Raw genomic sequence first — 12619 nt, 5'->3', positions numbered from 1 at the left:
CGGACCAAAGAGTTGAGGGTTCAACATCAATTGGTTGCCTACTGTATGCACCCTAACTGGGGATCAAACCACAACCCAGGTATGAGCCCTGACTGGGAACCCAATCACAACCTTTCAGTATATGGGAGGATGCACCAAACAATTGAGCCACACCTGCCAGAACATGGGAATGGCAATTTTTTTAAAAGAATGATATGGAACTATAAATTCTAATATAGAACTATGTTCAAGATGTGTTACATAAATTCAAAAAGCAAATTGCAGACTATTAGCTATTACATGAACCCATCTGAGTATTTGTGTGTGGGGGAGAGCAGAGAGAAAAAGAGAGAGAGAGCTATGGAGGGGTACTTTTTAAAAATGATGACCTCTGTGGAATGGAACTAGATTAAATAGTAAGTTATATTATTCTTTATTGTTTGAATTTATCACTTTGTGCATAACTTTCATAATGAAAAAGATAGTTTCAAATTTTGATTTAATAGAAAGGATAAACAGTGAACAGATGCCATTTTTAAAGAAGGTGAATAATCACAATACCAATTCTTACCAATTATATAGTACTAGAGGCCCAGTGCATAAATTCATGCACCAGTGGGATCCCTCGGCCAGGCTTGTGGGATCAGGCTGAAGCCAGCTCTCCAACATCCCCGGAGGCGTCCCAGATTGCGAGAGGGCGCAGGCCAGGCTGAGGGACCCTACCAGTGCACTATCGGGGCTGAGGAGGGATGTGGGAGGTTGGACAGCTGGGGAGGGACCATGGGAGGGCTCCAGGGCATGTCTGGCCTGTCTCACTCAGTCCCTATCGGCCAGACCCCAGCTGTAAGCTAACCTACCAGTTGGAGCGTCTGCCACCTGGTGGTCAATGCACATCATAGCGACTGGTCAACCGGTCAACTGTCTGCCCCCTGGTGGTCAGTGCACATCACAGTGAGTGGTTGAGTGGCCTTAGCATATCATTAGCATATTATGCTTTGATTGGTTGACCGGACGACCAGACACTTAGCATAGTAGGCTTTTATTATATAGGATTATTATATAGGATTGGCACTACAAATATTTTCTGGAGCTAAAGAAAACCTAAGAGATTTTATGGACAACTTAAGGATCTGTGATTACAAACTTGTATGAATTCATTCCTATAAATTTGAAGACTACTCTAAAAAAACACCCTAACTCCAAGTAAAAATTAGTAAGTGTAAATTTATAGTAAATATATTAATAGAATTCTATGTATCATTTGCAGTAAACAAGAGTCACAGATTCAGATTTAGAAAGGATCTTAAGTCATCTATTCCAACCCTCCTAACATCATTCAGACAGAATAGGAAAAAAACAAAATCAATACAGTAGAAGCCTGCTAAGAGAGCTGACTTCCCTGAAGCTCAGAACCAGTCTTAGGAATATAGTATACTAGAAATGTCGCCCTCAAACGGAGACATCTGATAATCATTCACTAAAAAAACAGATTTTGGTCTAAGATGCCAAGTTGCCTAGGTCAGTTCTAAACAAGTTAGTTGACTTAATTTTCTAGTTTCAAAGTTTTCAATTTGTTTCCAATCAAAAGAAACAGACTATGTTGCAGGTTGATTTTAATGAACAAAAATCTGTATAAAAACATTTAAACTTTATCAAATGCTTTAAAAACACACACATCCAAATCCAGTACATAATCTTTGAACATTATCTTTTTTCAACTCAACACATGTGTAAAGGGGTTTCTGAATAAAACTTTACATGTGAAAAAAAAAGGACCTATAGTCTTACACATGTAAACACACAATCATTCTTTAAGAAAGAACAAAAATATATGGGAAGAATGTGAATGGAATCAGAAGGAATTTCTTATAAAGCTTAAATAAAGGAACATTACAGGAGTAAAAGAACTTCTTATACCAAGAGAAAATGTAGAGGGGAAAGAAAAAGGAAGGGTTAGTTTATCTCGTTAATAAATAGTTTGAGAAGGTCATTCAAGAACAGTGAATTTTGGGAATTACAGAAAATCCCTAGTTTTCACCACCTCAAATTCTGTGATCTGATAACTGATGGTGTTTACAAAGCACTTATGTTTTTACTTTCTGTAGATTTTAATTTGTTCATTAGGTGTGGTTTGTCCCTTTCAGTGGTTAAATACTCAGTTCTCACTCAGTGTTATATCCTATTCACCAGAAGAGCCACAGTAAGAAATGATGACAAGCACAGGGTACTGCAAGGGTGGCCATAATGAGTAGCAATTTTTAAGAACCAGACTGCCTGGTTTTGGATCTCAGCATCACACTGCCTGTTAGCTGCCCGTTACTCAGCAAGCTACTTAGCCACTACATGTCTCCATTTCCTCATCTTCAATTAGGGATCATTATTACCTCTTCATATAGGATTATTAAGAGGATTTAAACAAGATAATCCATTAGAAGAATTTTCACACTGCCTGGCACAAATAAATGCCCCATAAATGTTAGCTAAAATTAGTATTAGTCATAATATTACAGGGGAACCAAAAGAAAAATTCTCTTTGATGAGGTTTTCAGGGGCCGACTGTGGTAAAAGCCAGTTTATGTTTGATGCAAAAGAGATTGAGGCTCTAGTCTTATGAATATAGATGTTCACTTTTTTATATTAGAAAAAAATTACACAAGAGCTCCATCTCACAAAATTTAACATCTTTCCGTTAAACATCACACAATTATCATCATCATTATGTCCTACATACACCCCAAATGAAACGGAGCTTCTACTGATATTCAATAACAACAGAGTCCAGAAATTTTAACTAAGAAACAGCTGCAGAAATGCATGTTGGGCAGTAACCTGTGTATGCCACCAGAGGTGGGGCCCACACAGATGGCTGAGATGCTGCCTCCATGACCGGGACTCCCCCCACACAGTCAGGTTCCTGCAGACCTTCAAATCTCCTTTTGCAACCCCTTCGAGAGAGGAGTTTCCAAGCGGTGAAGGAAGCAGCAGCCAGTGAGGATGGAATGCCCCACACCTACTTCAGTATAATATGATAGCTATCACTGGTTTCTGCTGTAAAAAAGGAAAAAAAGAAAGAAAGAGAGAGTAATCTTTAGTCATCTTTAAGACACATGAGAAAGAAAAAAGTACAGTTAGGTTCTTTTGAGAAAAAAAAAAAAACACAGCAGAGCAAAGAGCAGCATACGTATTAATTGTCACAGAATACTTATAATAAATTTGCATTATAAAAACATGCCTCAATTTTCTCATTTGTCCATGAAAGGCGAAAGAGAATGGCAGAGAATCATCAGTTATACTTTGTCTATTCTGACAATGACAAAAAGCCATTCATACAAAGGTACATCTCTGATGTTATGTCACTTTCTCTGCCTCAAATATGGTGATTCATACCTTCCCTCTCTCCTCAAAGAAGAAAAAGCTCTTAAGCTCCTTAGAAAAAGGTATTTGTTTTACTATTTTATTACCTTTCATGGTGTCCAGAATAAAACAGGCTTCTTCCTGAAAATTCTGTATCATCTGAAAAAAAAGCAAGAAAATTTGCTGATTTTAAAAAACTTGGGTTTGTTGTATTTATTTTGCTTATGTGGCTTTTTATAATATTAAATTTAAGTGAAAAATAATCCTTTGCTTTGTTTTCTCCCATTTAGTTTCTAAGTTTTAAAAGCTAAGTCGTTTAAAACAGTGATCTTAAAATTGGAGTATGCATTTTCCTGGGTTAACCCCAAGACTTTCCAAGGGGCACACGGACACTGAGAGGCCCATATTCGAGAATTGACCTCTAGTTCTCCAACTTCCCTATCTACTCTTTTCTAAAACTGCCTGAAAACCTCTTCAGTTTTCCTTTCCCACTTTTCCTTCTCAAACTCCCTTTGCCCATTTTATAAAATAAAGGCATGAGTTTCACCTTCCTGGAATCCTACCAAAATGCATTGCCCTGGAGTATAAAAGCTTCCAGAATGCCCAAGTATAACTGCAACTGTAAACGCTAATGCCTTAGGGGGGGGTCACATGGTTACCAATTCTTTCTTTTCACCAGAATTGGAGTGACCTAATCACAAATTGTCAAGTGATAGATGATTCAAAATAATTTTAGACAACATTACTATGTAATTTTTGGCACATAACTCAAAAGTTAAAAAAAATAGAGCCATGTTGTCATAACAAAACCCCAAATGTTTGTCTCAATTAAATATGATAAAAAATTAATAAAAAATGTTCAAGAATAAAAATGTTATGGTAAGATAAAATTATATGGAGAAGTAAATGGAAATATGAATTCAAGGAAATTATATAAAAATTCTGTTAAAAAGTATATTCATGTATTTCTTTTAAACAGATGGTATTAAATCACTTGTATTTAGCTTACATGGAATATAGTTAGAACAGTGAAGGAACCATTTCAGAATTATTTTATTAAATTTTTTTTCTAATCTTCACCTGAGGACATGCTTAGAGAGAAAGGGAGAGAGAGAAACAATGATTGGTTGCCTTCCAAACATGCTGTAACCCAGGTATGTGCCCTGACCGGGAATCAAACTGTCAACTTTTCCATGTATAGGATACATCACTCAACCAACTGAGCCAATCCAGCCAGGCAACCATTTCATTTTTTAAATGTCATATAATATCCCCAGAAATAGCATCCTGTGCAACTTCATTTAAATTTAAAAGAGCCCTGGCCCATGTTACTCATGATTAGAGGGTCAGCCCTCGGACCAAAGGGTCTTGGGTTCAATTCCCAGTCAAGGGTACGTACCTTGGTTACAGGTTCGATCCCAGGCCCCGGTCAGGGTGTGTGTAGAAGGCAACCAATCAATGTTTCTCTGTCTCTCTGTCTCTGTCTCTGTCTCTCTCTCTCTCTCTCTCTCTCTCTCTCTGTCTCTCTCTCTTTCTTTCTCTCTCTCCCTCTGCCCCTTCTCCCCTCCCTTCCAATCTCTCTAAAAGTCAATGGAAAAAATATCCTTGGGTGAGAATAAAAAATAAAAATAAATAAACTTAAGAGAAAAAATTTTAAGTCCCTAAAAATGTGCAAAGAGATACATATTTTTAAAAAATAATTTTAGGAGGTAAGCAAGCAAAAACATCTGGGAACCTCTGGTCTAGAAAACAGAGCACTCTGCCCCAACAGAACTGCTCTTGCTCCTGCTATATGCCCTGACAACTTCATTGTCATCTGGTGATTCAGCTGTACTGAAAATCTACCTCATCACTAATGAGCACATGGATTCCTGTTGGCCCCTGCTTGTAGATCTGGCTGATCTGGCAAGGGGAAATGCTGAAAAGCTGAGCAATTTTTTCTGTCAATTCAACAGCTGTCAGTTCTTCTAGGTAGATGGCATGGTACACTGCAAAAAGGAGAAAGCAATGGCAGTCAGTACAAAGTTTATCTGTTCTTAAACTTTATCTGTTCTTATCTGTGCCCTAGATTGGTAATCTGATCACTAGGAATGCTCAATTTCTGAAGGACTCAAAGTCAAATCCTGAGTCTTGACTCAACCACTTGCTTGTGGTTGAGAGTAAGTTACTTAAGATCCCTAAGTCTCATTTTCCTAACCTAAATGTGGGAGATAACAATAAAATCTACTGCAAAGAGGAGATACTAGTTGTAAAAATTCAAATGTGTAAAAAAGTGCTGAGAATAGTGTCTGGCATATATTAGGAACTCAAGCTATTACCATTACTTCTAGCAAATTGCTTCTAAATCTGCTATTTGATAAATTCCTATCACACATGCTTGTAAGTAATCTCTTTACCTTTTTTTCATATCTTTCCTGGCCTTGTCCCGAATGACCTACCGAAGAAAGTACCATTTGAGTCTCCATCCTCATGCTTCTGCTGCTGTTGCTGCTGTTGCTGCTGCTGCTGCTGCTGTTGCTGCTGCTCCCTCAACTGCAAGGATTCCTGACAAACATAAATGGTTAGCCTTGGGCGCACCATCCTAGTGAGAGAGAAAAAAAGCTGTTAGTCTTATATTTTTCACAGCAAGCACATTTTAAGGGACAACTTGTGTAGTTATGTTAGTACTATAGAGCAATGGTTGAAAATTGGCAGCCCATGGGCCAATGCAGCTCATTTGCCCTGTTTTATTAGCTTCCGTGTGTGTGTGTGTGTGTGTGTGTGTGTGTGTGTGTGCGCGCACATGCACACATTTAACTGAATTCCTTCCAACAGAAGGCACCATATAAACCTCTGAATTTGTGGCTTTTCAAAAATCAGATCTGGCAATCCAAAGCCCTCATTCCACAAGATAACAAGATAACAATCGGCTCTTCTTGCATGGGGCTTGCATTCTTCAGTACACCCAAGGCTTGACTGTCACTCATTTACATGTGGCCTCTGTAGCCACCTGAGTTAGCGACTTTTGATGTACAGGTTAGAAATACAGATGTTCCTCAACATACGGTGGGGTTATGTCCCGATAAACCCATCATAAACTGAAAATATCATAAATAAAAAATGCATTTAATACACCTAATCTACCAAAGATCATAGCTTAGCCTAGCCCCGTGGTTGGCAAACCGCAGCTCACGAGCCACATGCGGCTCTTTGGCCCCTTGAGTGCGGCTCTTCCACAAAATACCACGTGCGGGCGTGCATGTACAGTGCGACTGAAACTTCGTGGCCCATGCGCAGAAGTTGGTATTTTGTGGAAGAGCCACACTCAAGGGGCCAAAGAGCCGCATGTGGCTCGTGACCTGCGGTTTGCCGAGCTGCAGTTTGCTGACCACTGGCCTAGCCTACCTTAAACATGATCAGAACACTTACATGAGCCTATAGGAGGGCAAAATTATCTCACTGCCACTGCTCAGCATTATAGTATTACTAGAGGCCCAGTGCACGAATTCATGTACAGGTGGTGGTGGTGGGGGGAGGGGGGGTCCCTGGACCTGGCCGGATTGGTGCCGGCCAGGGGAAGGGACCGTGGGAGAAAGGGACCATGGGAGAAAGGGACCGTGGGAGAATGGCCGGCAGCCAGAGATTGGCTGTGGGAGCACACTGAGCAGCTCCTGTGTTGAGCGTCTGCCCCTGGTGGTCAGTGTGTCATCATAGCGAGCGTTCAATTGGTCGTTCGGTCGACTGGTCATAACGGTCACTTAGGCTTTTATATAGATAGATAGATACCACTTATCATTAGAGCTGGGAAAAGACCAAAATTCACAATCTGAAGTACAGTTTCTTCTGACTGCATACCACTTTCACACCATCATAAAGTTGAACAATCATAAGTTGAGCCATCGTAAGTCAGGAATCATCTATTTTCAAAATGTATGAGCCAGCCCTGGCCAGTGTTGCTCAATGGTTAGAGTGTCAGCCTGTGCACTGAAGGGTCTCCGGTTTGATTCCCAGTCAAGGGCACATACCTGGATTGCAGGTGCATGTGCAGGAGGCAACCAGTCAATGTGTCTCTCTCACATTGATGTTTCTCTCTCTCTCTCCTCCCTCTCTTCTACTCTCTCTGAAAAGCAATGGAAAAAAATATCCTCAGGTGAGGATTAAAAAAATTTTTTAAAAACACACAAAAAACTAAGTAGCCTAAGCCTTCTTTCTGTTCTTACTTCTTTGGAGAGAGTGGAAGGGAAGGGGAGAGACAGAGAGCAAGAGAAACATGGATGTGAGAGAGACACATCATTTGGTTGCCTCCACATGTGAGCAACTGAGGTAGGTGCCAAAACCAGTTAGTGCTGTTCTTATTTCTTTGATAACCCCATTCAATTACTTCTTGATCTCATCACTTTATTGCTCACTATTTCTTTTAAAAAAATTTTTTTTCCATCACTGCTTCCTGTTTTTCAGTGCTCTTTAGATAATACATGTAAAAATTAAATATCAACTCCCCAAGTCATTTACTCCTGAATTTCACCTCTTTCCTTAAAATTTTTCAAGATTCTAGCCAACCTGATAACTCTTGTGATGTACAAACACAAATACTACACAATCTGTTTCATTATTTAGTCACTGATTTGGTTCTATGGCATTGACCCGTATGGTTTTTCCATTAATATTACTAGTACCTATTGGAAATTAGAAATCACAAATTGGGTCTATAAGTTACTCTCTGATTATAAATAATATTTGTAAGAAGACCACTTAAGCAATTCCTGTACAAACTTAAGAATGATTTATTCTTTAGCTAAAACTGAATTCAGAGCCTTAACATCTGTTGTTCCCTCTGCCTAGAAGGCTCTTCCCTCATAGTTTTGTTTTCTCATAACAGTTTAAATAATCCCTCCTTCCATCCAAGTACTAACCAGACCTGGCCTTGTTTAGCTTCCAAGATCAGGGTGGTGTGGCCGTAGATGGTAAATAATCCCTCCTCAGAAAGATCTTTCCTAACCAAATGCTGGGTACTCTAGAGGTCACAACCTTGTTTTTGTTTGTTTTACTTCAAAGTACTATCACTAACCAAAATACTGTTTATATCTTTGTCTCTCTTTCCATTAGAAAGTAGTCTCCATGTTTATTTTGCTCTCTAATATATCCCTAGAGCCCAATGGCTCATAATAGGGACAATGAATATTTATTGAATGAAAAAAACTACCTGAAAATAAAAAATGGGATATCATGAGGAATTCCTTGAATCAAGTGTAAGAAAGGATATTTTTCATCTTTGTTTATCTGGTACACAGTTAGCATCAAATAGAATGTTTTGACAAGATGGATTTAGCTGTGCAGTGAAGACTGTGAAGAATCCCTGAATCCAAATCCATCTGAAAGCCAACCTCACTGATGTTTTAACACTAAACACTAATCACATACCGGCCTTTTAACGCATTAAAAAGTCTGATTCCATCTGCAGGGCCACAGATTTGGATCACATCATCTCTAGTTAGTTTCAATAAATCTGCCCCTGAAATAAATATAAGAAAATGGGTGATAGAGGCAAAGATTTTCTTTGTTAATAACTATTAAAATGGGCTCAGTTACAAGGACACCTCATTACTACTATGTTATAATCCATAATCTTTTGCATGGTGTGTAAGGCCCTCCATGATCTGGCCCCTGCTCGTCTCCCACCTCAATTCCCACCCAATTACTTCTCCACTTAACCCTGTTTTAATCACAATGATGATGTCTAGTGAGAAGTTGCTCCTCTTGCCTGAATTAACCTTTCACTGTCTGACCAAGAGACTCCTCCTCATTCTTCATGCATCACACATGTTCCCTAACCCCTCTAAATGCCTAACTTTGTATCTACTACATCACAACTACTTGTTTACCCCCTTTTTTGGGGGGGGTGGGAGGTATTTTGATTTTTTGATACTAGATAATGATCAGGAACTATGTATGCCTTATCCATCTGTGTATTCCTACCATACCTGGTAACCGACGGTATTAAATAAAAGTGGAATGTGCAAATAAAATACAATATAGTGATATCAAGGGGACATTTCAGACTACCTCCAAATGTTCCTTGATAAAATACTATATGAAGTGTTGTAAAGAATAAATATTTTAAAATTACAGTGAGTTTAAACTAAGAGATCTTTCTTTTTAAGTATTTAACAGCACACACACACACACACACACACACACACACACACACACACCTCACACGGATACCAGAAGGCCCTAGAATATGAAAGAATATCCCATGCTGGAGAAAACAAAGGACAAGCAAATTTAACCTGAGAAGTTTGTAAAAAGCCTTGTGAATGTAGAAAACCGGTTTCGATGCAACCACTGCTGAGCTTCCTGAGGTGTGGTTGTTGGCAAGAGGTTCTGAAAGAGAGAAAGCAATTTTTTTTTGGTAACTAAATAGGTTGAATTTCAAAAGGTAAATGTTCTTAGGTAACACATAGCCAAACACACCCACACTCAGGTCTAGTTTGCTTGGAAGTTGTTTGTACATCAGTCTTCTTTCTCTAACCCTACAAGATACCCTTGGAGTTCCATCCTTATCTTCCCCACCAGATTGTAAATTCCTTAAATACAAGGGTCCTACAGTACTTGTTTTGTATCTGCAGTCCCTAGCACAGTATCTGTTCATAGTCAAAATTTAATGTTTGTTTAATGAATGAATGAATACTCCTTACCAGTTGGGCACTTCTACTGAACTGCATAGTCATCAAAGTATTATTAGACATTGCAAATAACTGACATTTAACTTTAGACTTACATCTGTGACTGGCGGGGGCGGCTCTGGCTGGTGGTTTGGTGAACCATTTCTAAAGAAACATTTATAATGAAAGGATGAGTCCATGACACATACTAAGGTTCATCATCATTCTTCACTCTCATAGTAAGTCATAACTAGAGATTTAAAGAAATCTGTGCTTTTCTCATAAAACACTCTTATCCTTGGACCCAATACTTCTATTATCTACTAATTCATTGTAAAGATTTTTGGGGGAAGGTTGAAGGGGGAGAAGCTATGACATTTGCAACATTTTATTATTATTGGAGAAATTGGAAAAAAATCAAGATTCCAATACGTTGGGACTTATTAGATAAATTAGGGCAGTGATGGCGAACCTTTTGAGCTTGGTGTGTCAGCATTTTGAAAAACCCTAACTTAACTCTGGTGCCGTGTCACATATAGAAATTTTTTGATATTGCAACCATAGTAAAACAAAGACTTATATTTTTGATATTTATTTTATATATTTAAATGCCATTTAACAAAGAAAAATCAACCAAAAAAATGAGTTCGCGTGTCACCTCTGACACGCGTGTCATAAGTTCGCCATCACTGAATTAGGGCATAAACAGTATTTAATATAAATTTATTAGAATGTAAACTAAGTGTCAGAATATAAAAGTAATCAATATATTACTGCATCAAATATATAAATGTACAAACATACAGGGAAAATATTAGAATAAAATTTATGAGATGCAATGGGATCCTGCACTTTTTATAGCAAAAAACAATTATTTTTAAAACAGCTTCAAAAATTAGTGTTATCTAAGGGCTAATCCAAGGGCTATTTCTACACCATAGGTTTTTCCCTGTACTTCCTTTTGCTTTACAGACTGTCCCTCCTCCCTAATGTTTACTTTTTTTTATGAGTGGAAATTTGAGCCTAATAACGAAGTACATGACAAAACGGGGGAAAAAACTCTTAAATCCTATATAATAATTAAAATTGCTTATAAGTAGGCTGAATAATCCATGTGAATAAGAGATTTTTCTTTCCTAAAAGGTATTTTTTCTTTTTTTCCCCCTTAACTGCAAAATTCAAATTCAGTCTTCAAATTTAGTAACTTATCTCAAGGCCCTAGTTAACTCTTCTTTCTACAACTTCTACCTATTTTTATTCTCAATTGATGCATGTTGAATATTTAAGCCACCTTAATTAAATATTTCAGAAGTAGGTTGAACACAGAGCCTAAATAAATTAAAAACAAACATTACAACCAAGCAATATATTCACACATTTCATAGCCTATTTGAAATTTCAATATGGCCATGTGGAATATGTGCTAATAGGGTGATAAGACACTCTTTAGCTATCATGTTCAACCTTCTTCCCTGATTAGCAAAGATTCATGATAATTAGGTGTTAGGATCATTTTTCATAAGTAACAAAACTGATATTAATGTTTGTACAACTGTGTTTCAATTCCGATGACCAGTCTCTGGTGAGAGTATGATCAGGAAGCGAAATAATAAAAAAAAGCAGTAATAGAGAGAAGTGAAAAGCCCAGAAAATCAGTCCCTGACTCACTAAAAACTGACTGTAAAAGTGATTTTCTAATGGGAGGAAAAAAGAAGAGAAAGGGGTACGTAAAACTCTTTCAGTCTCTTACAAGCAACACCCTGGCAGATGATCATAACTGTCTGACGCAATTTGAGCTTGCCATAGCAACGAAGTCTAACCTATTCCCGTGCACTCTCCTCTATGAGACAAGGCCTTACATAGACACAGACAGTGTTAAAAACAAAATACCTTCCGTGCCTCTGAAGGTAATCCAAACCTCAGTTACTATGTAAGTCCATCAAAGACTGACCAAATAGAAGTACTGATTGATTTAGAAAGATCTTGTCTATAGAAAGATAATAAAAAATACACATTTAGGACAAAACACAAGCCACTTTCATTTCCCAGACTTACCCTTCCCCAAGGGAAAAACTGCTATGCGAACTGTTGAAGCCAGGGGATGGGGAATTATTGACATACGTGATTTCGGGCCATGGAGAACACTAAAACAAAGGAAAACTTAGATACTAAAAAGTATAATTGACCCTAGTGTTCGGCCAAAACATGTTTACTTAAATGGCACATCTTGATGAGTAAAAGTAAATTTTAGTTCTTCAGAGCCCCCCATAACTAAGAGGTCAAATAAATTTTGAACAGGTGGAAAATAATTTTTAAAAACTGAGATATAACTGATACATAACATTATATTAGTTTGAGGTAAATCACAAGATAATGATTTGATATATGTAATTGATTGGATTTTTTCTTAAGAATAAAAAGTATTGATTAAAATTGTCACGAAAAGAAATCTTTTTACCTCTGTAAGTATAGTGGTCTCATAGGAAGGTTGATATTTCTCCTTTTCATGAGGTGTTCGTTTCTCCATTTTCTCTCTATCTGTTTTTTGCTTTCTGTCTGCACCTTTGGGCTGAAATGAGAAATACTTTGTTTTAAACTCACCCTTCACCCAACAATATTATTTCTAAAAATGTAAACAGTCA

The 12619-nt window shown here is 37.8% G+C and overlaps 1 protein-coding gene and 1 non-coding gene across 4 annotated transcripts in view; one reads left to right on the top strand and one right to left on the bottom strand.

Moving 5' to 3' along the window:
• Positions 1-1575: 1575 nt before the first annotated feature.
• The window catches only part of TFCP2 (transcription factor CP2), a 45959-nt gene continuing 34915 nt past the window's right edge, over positions 1576-12619 (bottom strand). The window contains exons 7-15 of one of the 3 annotated variants that reach the window (XM_070410225.1): positions 12436-12546; positions 12033-12121; positions 10094-10142; positions 9603-9696; positions 8734-8824; positions 5772-5914; positions 5179-5321; positions 3441-3492; positions 1576-3027 (exon numbers count right to left, since the gene is read on the bottom strand). In XM_070410225.1, the coding sequence (XP_070266326.1) occupies positions 2990-3027; positions 3441-3492; positions 5179-5321; positions 5772-5914; positions 8734-8824; positions 9603-9696; positions 10094-10142; positions 12033-12121; positions 12436-12546 (810 nt within the window). In that variant the 3' untranslated portion in view covers positions 1576-2989. The remainder of the gene's footprint in view (positions 3028-3440; positions 3493-5178; positions 5322-5771; positions 5915-8733; positions 8825-9602; positions 9697-10093; positions 10143-12032; positions 12122-12435; positions 12547-12619) is intronic. The other 2 variants (XM_070410226.1, XM_070410227.1) reach the window with 2 other exon arrangements.
• Positions 11728-11851, top strand: LOC139007874 (small nucleolar RNA SNORA28). The gene has a single exon (XR_011471011.1). It is a non-coding gene; the product is annotated as a small nucleolar RNA SNORA28 (small nucleolar RNA).

Source organism: Myotis yumanensis, unplaced genomic scaffold (assembly GCF_028538775.1).
Source record: "Myotis yumanensis isolate MYYU_CA2020_CCGP unplaced genomic scaffold, mMyoYum1.0.hap1 SCAF_3, whole genome shotgun sequence".
In the NCBI taxonomy this organism is placed as follows: Eukaryota; Metazoa; Chordata; class Mammalia; order Chiroptera; family Vespertilionidae; genus Myotis; species Myotis yumanensis.
Note: the sequence above shows the minus strand (reverse complement) of the source record. Positions and strands in the feature narration are given on the sequence as shown.